Genomic DNA, 16,917 nt, shown 5'->3' on the forward strand with positions numbered 1-16,917 from the left:
TCCAGCCGTATCCATATTGGGGGTCTTAAAAAATGTTTGCATCTGTATCCGTATCCATATTGTATCCGCATCCGTGACCATGCAACTTTGTTGTGGACACTTCAAGTTACTAGTCATGTCCTTTGACTTGACTAATGCCTCAATAATCTTGCAATCATGCATGGACAAGGTATTAAGCAAGCAGTTAGGAAGTTTGTCCTAGTTTTCTGTGATGATATTTTTATTACAATAAAACTTGGGAGAAGCACCTGAAGCATTTGGATGAAATCTTGAGCATGTTGGAGAAACACTCATTCCTTGCCAAATAGTCAAAGTGTGAATATGGGCTTAGGGAAATTCTGTATTTGGGACATGTCATCAGTGTTCAGGGAGTCCAACTGGGCCAACAGAAGATCCAAACCATTTGAGATCGGCCACCCCCAAGAATGTCGTAATTAAGAGGATTCTTAGGATTATGTAGGTATTATAGAAGGTTTGTAAATGGTTTGTTTCAATTCACAATATCACTCATAGATTTGACTAAGATGGAACATTGAAGTGGACAGATGTTGCTGAGAAAACTTTTAACAAATTGAGAAAAATAATGTGTTCATGCCTAGTGCTTGCTGTCCCAAAATTTCACTTCCTTTTGTGTTGGAATTTAAGCTTTTGGTGAGGGCATTGGAGCTGTTTCCATGCAACAACATACTAATTCTTTTGAAAGTAGGAAAGTAACATTGACAAAATAATTTATTTTTATGATGAGGAAATGGTAGCAATCATGCACGCTTTAGTGAAGTTTGGATAATACTTGGTGTGGCAAGTTTGTGGTTAAGATTGATCATGATAGTCTTAAGTACTTTCTCAAACAAAAACAACTGAATGATAGATGACATAGGTGGATAAGCAAGTTGCAGTTATATGTTTTTGATATTGAATATGTGAAGTGTAGGCTTAATGTAGTTACTAATGCATTATCTTGGAGAGTCACTCTATGTTCTATTTACGACATCTCTATTGATTGGGTTATGAATGATTTTGGTACCAAGCTGCTGGATGGAAGAGTACAAGATCACAGCTTCAAAGTGGCGGGAGACTTATCTCTGCATAAACAGAGAATATATTTGATTCCAAAGGCAAATATGAAGGAAAATTTTTGAAGGGCCATGCATGATACTTATTTGGCAGGGCATCCGAGGTATATTTAGACATATGGATAGATTAGAGAGAGATTCTTTTGGAAAGAATGAAATGGGATGTGCGCAAGCACATTAAGGAATGCTTATCTTCCAGCAAAACAAGGTGGATCAAATCCTTCTTGGAAGCCTGCTTCAGCCATTACCCATTCTTGAGCAAAAATGGTAAAGAATATTGAGGGACTTTATCACTATGCTACCCAAGAGAAATGGCAAAGTCTGCATCTTTGTGGTGGTGGACAGAATCACCAAGTATGGACATTTTTATGCCATATCTCACAATTCTAGGACTTCTTTAAGTGTTTGACTTATTTTTCAAGGTTCTCAAATAACATGGGTTATCTAAGAACATTGTTAGTGATAGGGACAGCAAGTTTTTGAGTTGGTTTTGGCAAGAATTGTTTCATTTGGTAGGAAACAAAGCTCACCCATAACATGGCTTATCACCCCTAGATGGATGGAGAAACTAAAATTATCAACTAATGTATTGAAGGGTACTTAATAAATTATATTTTTGAGCAGCAAACTGCTTGGGTCAAGTGGTTAAATTTGGGAGAACATTGTTATAACACCTGTTATCATATGTCCATAGGTATGTCACCTTTCATGGCTTTGTATGGATATAATCCTCTAACTTTGTGGATCTTGCAATCACATAGAATACGGTGCTCAAGGCAATAGATTGGATTAAGAAGAGTCAAGAGGTATTGAAATCCCTCAAGGACCATCTTCAGCATGCTCAATACCACCAAAATCTCTATGTAGACCAAAGGCATATTGAAAGAGTTTTTAATTTGGAGACATGGTCTACCTAAGAGTGCAACCCTACAAGCAGTCTTCATTTGAAGAAGAACGGAACATAAAAGTTGAAACCTAATTTCTATGGTCCCAGCAAGATTATAAGAAAAGTGGGAGAATACCTTATGCACTAGAGCTACCCAAGAACAATAGAATTTACAACATCCATATATGCCTATCAAGGTATTTTATTTCCCCTTCTAAAATGATCCCCACCCCCCATCCCCACCACTCCCCGCGCGCGCACAGACACCTGTTTGAAACAACTCTTAGTAATCACAAATTATATTGTGCCTATATTGAACAAGTCAATCAAATGCTTTCTACAACATGCTGTATTGTGAAAAGACTCATTCTAATACCATAAGCTATCATCGATATTCAAGAAAGGAAGCCATGGAATAGAACCATTAGAAAGTATTTGGTGAGGTGAAAGGATTTGCCAATTGAATATGTAATATGGGAAGGAGTCGACATTCGGAAGCATCCAAATTTGAATTGCTTGAGGGCAAGCAGTCTCAAGAAGGGATGATTGCCATTTCCCCTTTTCCCCTAAGATTCCAATTCAACTAGTAAGCCCATTTTCATTTCAGGTTGGCTTAGAGAGAGTAGTATAGGGAAATCTAAGTATATAAATTGGGTGCTCGGGTAATGGGGGCTGTGGGTGTCATGTAACAAACTGATTATTTTAAAAATAATAAGTGTTGGCCAAGGATTGTGTATGGGTGTATTTTGGAGGGGAGAAGAATTTGTAATTTGTATATTGAATCAAGATAAGGATCAAGAGAATACATGCTTGTTTATGCATTAATTTTACTTGAATAGATTTTTACATCCTCCTTGTCTATCATTGGGGATAGTAGGACATAAACCCCTTGATTTCCATAGCTGCTTAGTTGTTGAAAACCATTGAACTAGTCGTGAGCAATTCCACACAGGGATTGTAATTGAGCTTCATTGATTAGCTATTTGGGTGGCTCTTATAGCACTTCATTGATTTGCTATTTACACAAGAGGAGACTCAAAGTGATCCGTAGCAATAAAAGTGTTCGACCTAGGGCTACGCTTAATAGAAAGGTGAGATCTCAGAAGATGTTTTGGAATACAATCCTTATGTATGACTGAATTTATATGAGATGATTAAAGCACATAAATTTTAGATCTGAGAAAGAGTTGGTCAGAATAGAAAAATCAGATCAGATATCAGAAAATGAAAAGAAGCTTAACCCTAGGGCTAAGCACTGAATGGGAACAAAAGGTCAGGGTTTACCAAAATTTAAAGAAATAAAGTGCAACTTTACAGTTACTGAAATCTAATAAACTGATGTAAAATAGTAAAAGCAATTAGACATAAATAACAAGCTCAAATTGTAAATATAAATGAAATTAAGAAAGCCAGACTAGCTTAGCTTTGTTTTGTCAGTTTTTGGTTGTTGATGAAGGATGATCAGTTGTAGAATGCAATCAAGAATCGGAAATTGATTTTTGGAATTGAATCAACAAAATCTGTGCTGTTACAGATCTGTACAGAAAGTCTGCTCTGCTCTTGGATGGAGTTGTGCTTGTCTTTAAATTCTCCTAACGTGGTTTAGTCTTGGTGATGCAAAAATGTCCTCTACTCCAGTGAATCTGCAAAACCTGTTTTCTTGTAGATTTTCTTTAGTCTAAAATAGGGGGGCATTGAGAAGCACTTTGGGGATACTGCTCGTGTGCAAAGGGAAGTTATGACACTTGATAACACAAGTGAGTCCCTGTTCCAAATGAACAAGGCTGGGAATTATTCTACACATAAATAAAGTTGATTTGTACTGTACATTGTGCTAATGCAAGCTCTGAGTCTCTAATGATGTCATGTAAATAGGATGATCTGATAATCTGATATGAACTAGTGATCTAGCGGTTCTCAAATATGAGATCATTTGTGGTCAATTCAATGTGTATTGGCATGCCAGTTGATGGTTAAGGGTCAAATTATCTGAAAGTGTCAAGGGAAATAGTGGAATAGCTGAATAGGCAGGACAAGGCTGCAGGGATGGCCTTGTCTAAGGGATAGGTCCCTGCCTGCGGTCGAGTTGAGGGTTTAGGAAAAAGGTGCTGAAGGGGATTGGTCTGTGGACTAATTGGAACTACTAGAGGTTGATAAGCTGATGGGTCTCAGGATTTTGTGAGCTTATGTTGTAAGCAGTCCAAATTGAGCGTCAGGATAGCGTATTTACTATGGGACCAAAGTAGCTGTAAAACAAGAGATTAAAAGGGCAAGGTGTGCACTTTTCTTATCTAGAATTATATATTTGATAGTTACATTTATCTGTGAAGTAAAAACTGCAACTCTATTAGGTGCATCTTTCTGAGTGAAATTTAGTAATGTTGTATATTCTCTATGAAACGTTAGGCTGCGTGCTTTATGGCTCAAGAGTTGTATTAAATTTATATTGTATAATATTCCAGAAATATTTATAGTATATTCTCCATTGTAAGCCCAGTTATACTTGAGGCTTGTTATAGGAATATAATACAATATTAGTATTTGTTTGTTAATTATTATATGCCTTATCCATTTTGATTTATATATGTAGAAATACAAATTTCTGTTTTCTGAAATACCTTTCATGCATGAAAATTGGTCTGTAATTTCTGTTCATTTGTTTTCTTTTTCAGTGTCATGACCCCTTATTACAAGGAAGAAGTTTTATATTCAATGCAAGAACTTCAGAAAGAAAATGAAGATGGGGTTTCCATTGTCTTCTATTTGCAGAAAATTTACCCAGGTTGGTATATGCAGGCAGTTTTCCATGTTTGGAACTTTGGATCATTCAGTTGTGGCAATTTGTGTCTAGATATCAAATGCTCTATATGATGCATGAGCATCACTACATGATGTTTCATGTTTCATGTTTCATGTAGATATTTATTTTTAGTTTTATTTTGTTTGTTTTGAGCAAATAAGGTCATGAAAGACCATTTAGAATGTTTAGGTGGTGATTTGTCAAAGTTGCAAAAAATGTTGGCAAGCAAAATAATGTCAAAGTTGTCATTTTGTTAACTAAGTTGTTACAGGGCAGTTGAGAAGTTGTGGAGGTTGAAAATTGTATTTAAAAGGAATGTATTCACGGAAATCAAGGTTGGTGAAGAAGGGAATGAAAGAAAAGTGAAATTTGACATGAAATGTGACTGTATTTTCCAGTTTTTACCGTTTTTTCAGTTTAAGTTTTTGATTGTACGGTACAGTACAGACCTTTAACCAATGAGATAAGTTGAAGACACGAGTCTAGTTTAATTTGCTTTTGGTTTGAGCAAATTTCATTAAGATTTGAATGAGTTAGAGCAATTTTTGTGCAAACAGCCCTGGATCAGACCTAGGGTTATCAGTTTTGTAAAAAACTTCTTAACTTACTTTTCCACCGCTGGATCTTGATGAAAATTGGAGGAAATGTCTGACTTAATGTTATATTCAATCTCACCGAAGGGATTTGTTTAATTCTTTGATTTGTGAAAGTTATTGATGACTGTTATTTTCAGATTACAGTATAACAGTTTGAAAATCTAGTTCAATAAGGGTTTGATGTTATAATGTTTTGTTTTTGTTCTGATCATTGGAAGCATTGAATGTAAAGGCCCTAAATACATTGAATAAGTTTTGAGAATGTCTATGTTTGCAAAGACTTTGTGTTAGATCATGCCCTGATTGTAGTGTCATACTCAAATATACCGAAGAATGCTCAAGTAGTCCCAGGGGTGGAAGTATAGGGTTGAAGGTCTAATGCACAATTGTTGTGTGGTTAGGAACCTTTGGTGGATTTTTTTTGTTGAAGCCTTGTTTTAAGTCCTTCCTTTGCATCACTGTAACACATTGTTTTCTATGCTTGTTAAAAAGACGAGTGGAAAAATTTTCTTGAGCGCGTAGAATGTGAAACTGAGGAGGAGGTCCTTGGCGATCAAAAGAAAAAGCAGGAACTTCGTCACTGGGCATCTTATCGAGGGCAGACTCTCACCAGAACAGGTTTGAAGCATAAATAAGAGGAGTATTTTAGATGAGTGAAAACAAAAGCTTTAAATATTGTTTGTTTCATACTGCAATGATTGCTTATTTGTTTTTCATTTTGCAGTTAGAGGAATGATGTACTACAGAAAAGCCCTGGAACTCCAGTCCTTTTTGGACATGGCAAAAGAGGATGGTGCGAATCTGTTTGTGCTTGTTTATAAGTTCTGAACATGATATAGAATTGGATTGTGCCTTCGAGTGGTGCTAATGTTGTGAATGTTTTATTTGATTAAATTACCTTCCAAGAAAATTGTAACAAATGCTCTGTGGCAAACTTCATGATGAGAATTGTTGTTTTGTGTACTTCCTTTATTCTGCAGAAATTCTGGAGGGATACAAGATGCAGGAATCGCTACCCGAAGAGACAAAGAAGGGACAACGATCATTGTGGGCACAATTGCAGGCAGTAGCTGACTTGAAATTTACCTATGTTGTTTCCTGCCAACTATATGGTATACAGAAAAGATCGAGTGATCCTCGTGCAAATGACATATTAAGCCTTATGCAGACGTAAGTCCATGGATATATTCTTTACTCAAATTCTTTTTTTTATTTTGGGTGAAAATAAAATTGATAGGTGTAGTCTGTAGATTTAGTTATTGACACGTTAACACAAAGTTGGTACTGGCTGCAGATATCCTTCTTTACGTGTTGCTTACATTGATGAGGCAGAAGAGAGGGAGAAAGAGAAAACTCAAAAGGTTTACTATTCCGTTCTTGCGAAAGCATATAACGACGAACTTGACCAGGTATCTTACCATTCTTCCATTAGATTTGTTATTCCTAAAGGTGTATGAAACTCAAAGTACCTTTTATCAAAACTTGGTTTGTACTCTTCCTAGATGGAGGTAACAAATGTGAATGTTATCTATTAAAATGTAACTATAAAAGATTCATTATTGATGATGCAGAGCTTAGAAATTAATTTGTCATCATTTCTTTTCAAGAGTCTTGTTGATCGGTCTACATTGGTCATTTATTACCTTTATAGAAAAAGAAAATTCCTGTAACCACAATAGCCATTGTGAAATTCTTCCATGGATGATTGGTTTGTCACTCAAGTACGGCAATGCTTGGCAATCTATCAAGTATATAAATTTGGAAAGATATTTTAGGAATTTCTGTCACCTTTCCTAATCCTTAGCATTTCTTTGTGGAATAGTTCTCTTTAGCCTTGCTTAACAATCAACCTACAAAATATAATAAATTGTCTAACATATGATCTATGTCTTGTCCTAAGGTACAACCAAATAGCTACAAAAGAATGCAGATGAATTTGAGATACCTTATACCAATTTGTGTGGGGCAAATCAGATCTTTTGGTAACATCATTTTTTATGCTCTCAAAAGCATCCAACCTGTTGCTCATGGCAAAGAAGATCAGATGGCGATTCCAATGTTTTCATTGTGAACTAGTCACTTTTAATGTTGGATATAGCTCGTTTGGTGATGTTTGCTAGTAATCCAAGGGGGACTTGTAAATTTAATTCACAATGAAAACTTTCAGCTATAAAAACTCTTTATTTTTTGGGATTTTCTCTTAATTTTGGATTTCAAAAAAAAGTAAAAAGGAAAAGGATTCAGGGATTCTATACTATTCCTAGGAATTTAAGAGACGGTAATGATTGGGTGAAACTAAACCATGCTTTGGTTTGCCAACTTAAACAACTAAACAAAGTGGGTGCAATCTTCAAGGGTTGTGTTTAAAATTTTTCGTACCATGAATAGTACCATCAAAATGAACAATACTTATCCGAAGGTAGAAGTTAAACATTCACAAAATACGCTCAGGCTAAGTTTGCATGATGAACAAAAATCATCTGTTTATCAAAAGTATGAGCAACGATTTCACCTATCAATATTATCAAATCTTGCATTCATTTAGTAACTTTTATAAAACAAATTTTATTCTATGCCGAAAAAAATATGAAACCATGCAACTATGAGATAACATAGAGATTCAAAGCAATGCAAATGAACTTTATTATCTTAATAGTCTTAAGCAACAATTTCACCAATCTCTCCCCATACAAATGAGAGAAGAGGGGTTTATATAGTCTTAAAATGAGTGAAAGGCCCGGATCAAATAGAGATCAATGATTGAGATCAAAACACATATACCCTAATTAGGGTTTACAATAGTTATCCAACAAGAGCAAATAAAAGAAAGACAACGTGTCACATGGAGCTTTATTCTAGAAGAATGCGTCCCTTATCCCCTTTCTGTGCAACATATTCAATGAACATGGACACAAGAGGATTAACCTCTTCCATTGTGACATGTGGCAGCATTTTTATCTTGAATTCGATCACATCCAATTCATCAACATTGGTGACAAAGGCATTCTCCCAATCTAATTCCTCTTTTTGAAAGCCATCTTTGATGGAAAAGAAGATGGATGCCTTAGTCGTGAAGAAATTCTCTTGAGCTTTGACTTTCAGATTTTCCATGTTCATTTCATTTTATCGAATTGCTTGCTTTCCAAGCACATCAGTGGCCAGAAGGAAAATCTTATTTTGAATTTCTTTAGTTAGCTCTTCAATTTTGACACCATCAACGTTTACCTTCTCCAAAACTTCATTTCTTGCTATCAATGCCCAATACCATGTGTTGAAGTCATAGATATCTCTAGCTGCAATTACTTGTCCATCAATTAATTCCTATTTAGGAATTCCTTTCAACACCTTCAAACATGGGATTACTTTATCTTGAATATTTGAAGATCTTCCCACATTTCTGCCATGTCTTGAATTCTAGATAGTAATGAAGAAGTTTGCCCATATGCTAGTATCCATTCCTTAGTTTCTCTAGGTGTCACCTTCATCTCTTCAAAGTCTTCAACTATTTCCTGTGGAAGAGCCAAAGGCGGAGGGACAACAGCATCTCCTTGAGTAATAGGATTGATCAAGTGTTGGAGATAATTTCTCAGTTGCTCATTCTCTGTCTTTAATTCCTCTTTCTTTTCTAATTCTTTCTTCAATCTATCTTTGATTGTCTTGATTGAATCATCCAATTCTTGAACTTCTTGCTCTTTAGTGGTTGGGCCTAAGTTGATAGTTGTTATTTCATACTCTTTGGGAGTAATATCTTCTTTTGGTTTATCAACTCATGGCACAACCACTTGAACATGACCAAGCTTGGTGTCTCCAACCTTCTTCCACTTAGAGATACAAACTTTTCATTTTGAAAACAAGAACTTCATTTTCATGACATGAGTGACCCAATCCTAAGTCAACTTTCTAGAAAAGCTAAAAGAAGCAAAAAGCAAAAAAATGGATTTCCAAAAAAATAGAAAGTTGTCAGAATTGGCTCGGGGAAATTGTGATTGTACTCCTTCAAACTGTCTAAGCACATCTGTGATGTCAAAATGCCCATTTGATCATGATTGGTCCAATTGAGCTGAGGACTTGGCAAAATTCTTGAGAACCCCTAACTCTAGACTTGCAAAGATTGGTGACTCAAAAACCCCCAAAAGGAGAAAAACAATTGGGGGTTGCCAATGTGTGAAAAAAGGTCACAACGGATCCAAGTCCAAATTTTGGGGTTTGAACTATGCATTTCTAGCTACTTGCTCCAAAATCATATCTGTATATAGTACTCTAATGCGTCTTCTTTTTTTACAACCTTTAAGCTAAAAATATTTTTGTATCACCTCCATTTTTCTGTATTTTCCATAGGTGCTATCATCAATGGTGACACCCAATTGCTTGCAGCTACCTTAGATATTTTGCCAGCTTGTGTTGGGTTAACTAGTTTCTTCAATCCAACTCATTTCATGTTCATTGGCATTTATGCACTCATTAAACAACACTCAACTTGGGCATTCCATAGATGGGGCACATTGACAACCAATAGGGAGTTTCAATTTCCTTATATAGGGTTCATCCAACGTGGTATTTTAAAAAAATAAGGACCATATTAAAATCTTATGAACATGACCCAATAGGAGTATTTTTTCAAAAGAGTGGAAAGGATTATTGTTGATCATTGGAACAATGCGATCACATGCTTGCATCTATTAGCATTTTATTTGTTCCCACAAAGTTATAGTAAAGAGATACATTCTTTGTTGAAGAGGGTGGGCATTAAATAGGGATGGATAGATTACTATTGGCATACAATTGCATTTAGAGGAATATTCGCAGATATAGATATACGAATTGTTGTCTTTAGTGAATCATGATGTTTGCACTCTTTGAAACAACTAAAAAAAAGATGCTCATGAATGGTGGTGCATACATGCTTAAGGCTTTATTTATTAAAAGCATCTTGCAATAAAAGTTATCTTGCAAATATGCATCTTTTCATTTTTTAGTTTTCTCATTTTCCATTTTTTGCTATATATCATATTTGTAAATTTTTAAGCAAATTTAACATGTTGCGATTGCGAGTTCGTTCGCTAGTAGAATTGGAGTACATACTCCATCCATTGGGTGCAAAAAAGGCTAAGAATTAATCTTTGTACACTTTAACGTGTGTCTCTTCTCATGTAAGAGACCTCACTACAATGAGGGGGTGACAAAGAATTTTGATCTAACTTCGGAGTGTGCCAACTGAGATGCTACAATTGCGTAGCTTGCCTCATCTCCTTAGATGAAGCAACATCTGCACGTGGTGTGGCTAGTGCGAGTGGTGCCGCAATTGATTGTGGTTCAAATGAAATTGAACCAATATTGACTTTAATTATCTTAATGAAGAGCAATATGAATACTACTAAATATTGATTGTAATTTTCATTGTGTATTGACATTTGGTAAGTCGTTGAGTCATTGTGTATTGACATTCGGTAAGACTATGGTACCCAAACTCCATGCCCATGCTAGGACTAGCAACATAGGTTTAAAACTTTAATGGCAAGCATTATTGACCTTCTTCCCAACTATTACGAGTTCTTAATCCTTAAAATACTCTAGTGTGTTATACTTTACTAATTTTCTAATTTCAACCTAAATTGTTTTGGGATTGCTTTTTCTTCCTAACTTTTTCCATAGTTTCTCTTGAAAGTTGTTTGCTCTCGACTCTCTATGTATTAATGCATTAGAAGGAACCATCTCACTAATTTTAATGGTTACTATTGGTGTTCTTTCCTTTGGTACATTAATATGTGCCAAGGGGCCTAGTAATGTCATATTAACCAACAAAATAAAGGGAAAAAGCTTCCAACCTTCATCAAGGGAGCACAAATCAAATCTTTCAAACAGGAAATAAAACAAAGAGGAGTAAATTGATTTTTAAATGTTGGAGGTCCTCTAGGAGCAGCTAGGCATTTTAAGTTATGTCAAAAATTGGTAATCTTTTCCTGTTAGGATGGTGCAACTGTTGAATGAGATTAATCTATGTCACAGGGTTCGCTAAGTTTTCGGCTTCAAGTTCGAAATTTGGCGATCCTGTAAAAATTGCATGAAATTCATTAAAATTTGATTGAAAATTCATACAGAAACTGGGCGACTTCAGTTTTATGAAAATGACTTAGAGATTATTCATATTTTGTAGTTATTTCTCAGTTGCATGCCATGTTTTCTTTCTATTTCATACTTTATAATGCTAGGGTTTGAATGGCGAAACTTTGTGTTAGTGCTTGAATTTGCAAGGTGAAGAATAAAAACTGTGATAGCATCCAAGTTTGCTAAAATGCCACATACATCACAATCTATCTTTTTTGTTGCCCCTTTTGGTTGTTCTAAGTTGCTAACATCTGTGTTAGGTCTAGCTGTGGTTAGTAATCCGTTAATAGCTTAACTCACACTGTTACCATTTTACCATTGATAAAAGTATAGTAACTGATGCAATGAATTTGCTTTATTATTGTTCTGTGTTCTTGTATCTTTTAACCCTTGATCTACTCTTCGTTTAGTTCTTACGCTGGTTTTGGTGCTATGGTCCATAGTTTCAAAGCTCAGTAACTTGCCAATTTGCGAATACGCATGAGTGAAGGGGCACAGAGAGTTGCCCAAAAACTCTATGCTAAGTTTTGGGCAAGCAATCACAAGCTCACTAACTGAGAAACTGTGAAAACTCTACAAATTTGAGAATTTTGTTTTGGCTTAATCTTATTTTGTAGTTCTTCAGTTGCATGTCATATTTTCTTTCTTTTTCATGCTTTGCGTCACCTGTATGTTGCCTGATTTATGAAAACTTTCTGTGACTGCTTGAATTTTCAGGGTAACAATTAGCAACTGTAATAGCATCCAACTTTTTTTCTAATATCAAATGCATCCTCATCTTCAATTTTCATGTTAAACAGACATTCTGCTATGCCATTTGTCTTTGCATGGCAGACTAAATTGTGTTTTCTGGGAAATTGTCCTCTTTTTGACCTTAGGTTATCCATTTTAAACACCTTGCAATATTTCATTCTGAATATTTTGTTGCAAGTGAATACTCGTCTGCAATTCCTCCTCGTACTTTACATTTAACATTCATTGGTATGAATCATGGTAGTTGGAGGTTGGCAGTATCCTTAAATGCATCTCATAATCCATTGACGAAATATTGTTTTTTTGAGTCCTCATCTAGTGAATTTTGTCAACAATTTGACTAGATCAAATATCCTAATCTTCAAGTGATTCATACTTGCCTCATTTTAGACTTTTCAATTGGTTCAATGTTTAGGCATCCATTTGCAACTTATGAAATTCCTCATTGAACTTTCACTTTGGCCCATGCATCTTTTCTTGGCCCTTGAATTGATTGTATTACTTAAGACTTAAGAGCATAATCCTCCTGTTTTCTGAGAAATTATTCTAGTTGATTTTTGTGAGTATTTATGCTGTTGGCTTTCTAGCAGCAATCCATTGTCAATCTCTAGCAGCTAGATCATAGATCTGTTTCCTCTTCACCACGGAACCTTTCTGGTTTTAAAATCATGGATGGTTTTGATTATATTCTTGAATTTTTAAGCAGTTTACAAATGAGTTAAAATTAACACGATACATTAATTTATGCCTAAAATAGCTCAATTTTGTGAGATCATATGAAATGATTTTGATTTTATCTATAAGACTGAAAAGAGTTCATGGGACGACATGGTTATGATACCACAGCTCCCATGTGGGTGCTTTTCCACACATGTTTATAAACTTGAAGTGACAAGAGTCAAGACTTAAAATACTTAAAGGCTTTATCTCCCAGTTTGGATGACAAAAACAACTGTAAAACATTGTGTAGAAATTTTGTTCAAGGATATTCTGTTAAGATCTGATGATCCATTTGCTGCAGAAGAATTCGTTACAGGTCCAGTGGCTACGGATAAAATCATGCAACATAGTTTTCTGTATATGATTCTTCCCAAGTTCAAGGGCATAGCATGTTCATTGTGTTGAAGTAATAAAATCAGACACATTTTTCTAAATGGACACTGCTTCATTTGAGACTGAGTAGATTGATCAAAATATCTGGGCTACATCTTTTGTATGTTCTATGATGAATTACTTTGAGCATTAAAAGCATTTGCCATGTGGAGAAGTTGCCAATCAATAATACCATTCCAGAAGAATCTTTACATGCACTGCAATAAAGTGAATGTTTGGGAGGATACTCAGCAATTGTAATGAAAAAAAAATTGAAATTTTTTTGAAGACAATGTTATTGACTTAAAATATCTAATCCTATTATTAAAATGACCAATAACCTCTAGGAGGTTTATTTTCTTTAGGGAAGGAGATCTTGGCAACACAACACAAACTATTTATATGGTTAGGCCTTTGTTTAAACATATGCTTTTAGCAACATATTGTACAGCATTTACATGCAGTCATGTACCATTTGTTCGCTATACAATGTCATAATCTCCTAGACTGTATACGTAATTTGAAGAGAATCTGTTTTTGAAGATGCGGGATTTGGTAGTCTAGTGTTTTCATGTTTAACGGATGCTTCTGAACTATCAGTCCATGTTTTTATCGATAAACATTTGAAAGGCAGATCAATGAAGATATGGTGATACACATGAATCTTATCTTTGTACATTAAACAATCTTGTTGGATTTTTTAATTGTATACAGATAATATACAAGATTAAGCTGCCTGGTCCAGCTAACATTGGTGAAGGAAAGCCAGAGAATCAGAATCATGCCATCATTTTCACTCGTGGTGAAGCTCTTCAAACAATTGATATGAATCAGGTATGTATAGTTCCCATACATTTGATGGTTTTTTTGTATGTTACTTAAGAAATTGATACTTATAATTTGAGCATGACAGGACAACTACCTAGAAGAAGCTTATAAAATGAGAAATTTGCTGGAAGAATTGCTCAAGTATCATGGTGTGCGACGGCCAACAATACTTGGTCTTAGAGAACATATATTTACAGGCAGGTGAGTTGTTGGGTTACTGTAAGTTTCATATGTTAAAGTAGATCAGGTCTCAATGAAAACGAAGTTCAATTAAATTTGATAGTTGAAACCTTTTTCTACTGGATATTGAGGTCTTAATTCAAATATGCATTTTTTGATTGTGTCAGATCAAATAGTCGTATGGATAGGGAGCAGATATATATGAGTGTTTTTCTTTAGAAAATTCCAAATCAAATGACTCTTGGGCTGTCTATTTGTGTTGATGCAGTGTTTCATCGCTTGCTTGGTTTATGTCAAATCAAGAGACTAGTTTTGTCACAATTGGACAACGGTTACTCGCAAACCCACTAAAGTAAAATCTCTCTCTCTCTCTCTCTCTCTCTATATATATATATATATATATATATATATATATATATATTCACACACTTTATCTCTTTGGACAGCTTATGAAATCATAGTTTGTTATGTATATTACAGATGTTATTGGGAAACTAGTTTCACTTCTTTACTCATTGTGTCCAGACTTAAGACTTTCAGCAGACTGAACAAGACTGATACAACAAGCCAATACATTATTAGGAAGTAGTAGAGCAGAATAGATTAGAGTAGGAGGAGGAGAAGAAGTTGTTCTCGAGACTGTTGAAATTAATACATAAGTTTCATTGAAGATATGGTGGATCTTTGTGTCTTGTTTCTACATTTTGTATGGTTTCTTTCTTTTTCTCAAATTTAGTTGAAGTTCATTGGTAATGATGGTGATATGTGAATATATTTGATGAATTCTTTGGTTCATAACATTGGTGATTTGTTGATTGCAAGCTGCTTTGCATGGTTAGTCTAAACCTCATAATTGGTAATAGTTCGATTGTGAATGTTTCATTTGGATTGTGCTGTCAAGGTATTTGAATGAATGTTTGCAATATGAAAATCTTTCACTGCCTTATAAGATTGCACTCATTCCGTGGCGTTGTGAGCTATCTTGGTCAAGTAGAAAGTAGTTCCATAAGGAATTTGTCTATCTAAAGCATTATCCATTATCATCATTGTCCTTAGATCTTAGATTAGATTTCCTATTCCTTTATCCTTTTTGATCTTTCGTTGTTTGAGGAGCTAAGATAGTTTCCAAGCTCCAACAAAGCATAAGTCCCTTTGTGTTACCAACAAATCACATCATTTTAACTAAGTCTATCCAATTGTACGTGAAGACCTGACTAAATAAACCTTGGGTTGCCTTATTTGATCACATTGTTTAGCATTTGAGGTTTCCTTGTTCAAGAGAGGATAGAATACTTAGTATTTTATTGTGTTGGAGGTGTAGTAAAAAGCACATCAACACAACACACATTGAACTTATTGCCATTGTACCCCATCTCATTTTGAAGTACCCTTTCTAATGGGTTGTCATCCTTTGCTTTTTTTAAGAAAAGAGGGGTATTATTGATTCTCTTTAACACTACGTCAAGAGAAATGGATGCATGGCAATTGATATTGGAGTACTTGAAGATGGTGTTGTAGGTGGGTTAAAGGATTTTTCCTTGGGTAAAGGATGAGACTTTGATCTAAATTTCTTGGGTGCATTGTTTGATTCCTCTTATTTTTTTGATATAAGTGAGAATTTGCCCCTTTGTCAAACCATGTTTGTTCAGCTCACTAAAAGCCTTGACTTCTTGACTAGAAACTTCACACAAGTGGCATAGGAGATCCTAAACTTGTTTTGGCACTCGTTACAATGTCAAAGATAACCCTCACCTTTAGAAATTTGCTCAATCATCATCATATGTTGCGAAAGTGGCAAAAAGTAGTTGATTTTAAAAGCTGTAGAGGACCCTTGGGCAATAGAGTTAGACCTCCCAGTTTTTCTAGATATAATCTGTGTCTACATGTTTTAAAATTTACTAATGTTAAGGAAAAAATGGGAACATAATCCTGGGCTAGATTAGTTTCTGAAAAAAATGAAGAAATTAAAATTATAAAATAAACAATGATCCTTGCAGGTGCAGCCCCTAGGTTTTGGGTGACATTTTGGATGTGTTGGGGACATATTGGCAACGTCCCATTTTTAATGTTAGATAACCTGCTTCATTTGGTGGATAAATATAAAAATGTAACTTTCTAAAGGAAAATATGCTAAAACACCTAAAAGGCTAAAAAAGGGAGGACTTTCAATTCAAATTCAACACATTGTATTTACTGTTGGAAATGTTGCTCCTGTCCTTAAAATGGAAGGGAAATCAGAATCAACACTTTGTTTCCACATCCCTGCATTTCCGTGTGCTAAAAATTTGGAGAAATACCAATGATAAACTATACAAAAGACCAAGAAAAGCTCTTGTGGAGCTTGGAAATAAATTGAAAAAGAAAAAGATTTCATTTAATTGAGATTCTGCTTGTTGCAAGGTCCTTGATCGAACACTTCTTGACATTTAGGAATAGTGAAAGCACTTTTGAATACAAATAAAACTTGCAGCTTTGAGAAATGACTAGGAATGGGGTTTTGGGTAAGTGAGGAATGAGACTTATGGACGAAGTTATGATTTTTGTTGCATATTTATTGTTAGCGACTTAGAAGTCACATTTTAAGGCAGATTGGTTTGTCCTTAT

General features: G+C 35.0%; 1 protein-coding gene across 2 annotated transcripts in view; it reads left to right on the forward strand.

The window, feature by feature from the left end:
• The window catches only part of LOC131064663 (callose synthase 3), a 154,731-nt gene that overhangs the window by 108,995 nt on the left and 28,819 nt on the right, over nucleotides 1-16,917 (forward strand). Inside the window, exons 29-36 of one of the 2 annotated variants that reach the window (XR_009372084.1) lie at nucleotides 4,632-4,741; nucleotides 5,848-5,973; nucleotides 6,080-6,148; nucleotides 6,336-6,525; nucleotides 6,650-6,764; nucleotides 14,020-14,139; nucleotides 14,219-14,330; nucleotides 14,582-14,665. Coding sequence is in view for 1 of the 2 variants with exons in the window: in XM_059218549.1 (XP_059074532.1) it covers nucleotides 4,632-4,741; nucleotides 5,848-5,973; nucleotides 6,080-6,148; nucleotides 6,336-6,525; nucleotides 6,650-6,764; nucleotides 14,020-14,139; nucleotides 14,219-14,334; nucleotides 14,582-14,665 (930 nt within the window). In the remaining variant the exon portion in view is untranslated. Of the gene's footprint in view, nucleotides 1-4,631; nucleotides 4,742-5,847; nucleotides 5,974-6,079; nucleotides 6,149-6,335; nucleotides 6,526-6,649; nucleotides 6,765-14,019; nucleotides 14,140-14,218; nucleotides 14,335-14,581; nucleotides 14,666-16,917 lie in introns of both variants that reach the window. The other variant, XM_059218549.1, reaches the window with a different exon arrangement.

This window comes from Cryptomeria japonica, chromosome 1 (genome assembly GCF_030272615.1).
Source record: "Cryptomeria japonica chromosome 1, Sugi_1.0, whole genome shotgun sequence".
Lineage (NCBI taxonomy): Eukaryota > Viridiplantae > Streptophyta > Pinopsida > Cupressales > Cupressaceae > Cryptomeria > Cryptomeria japonica.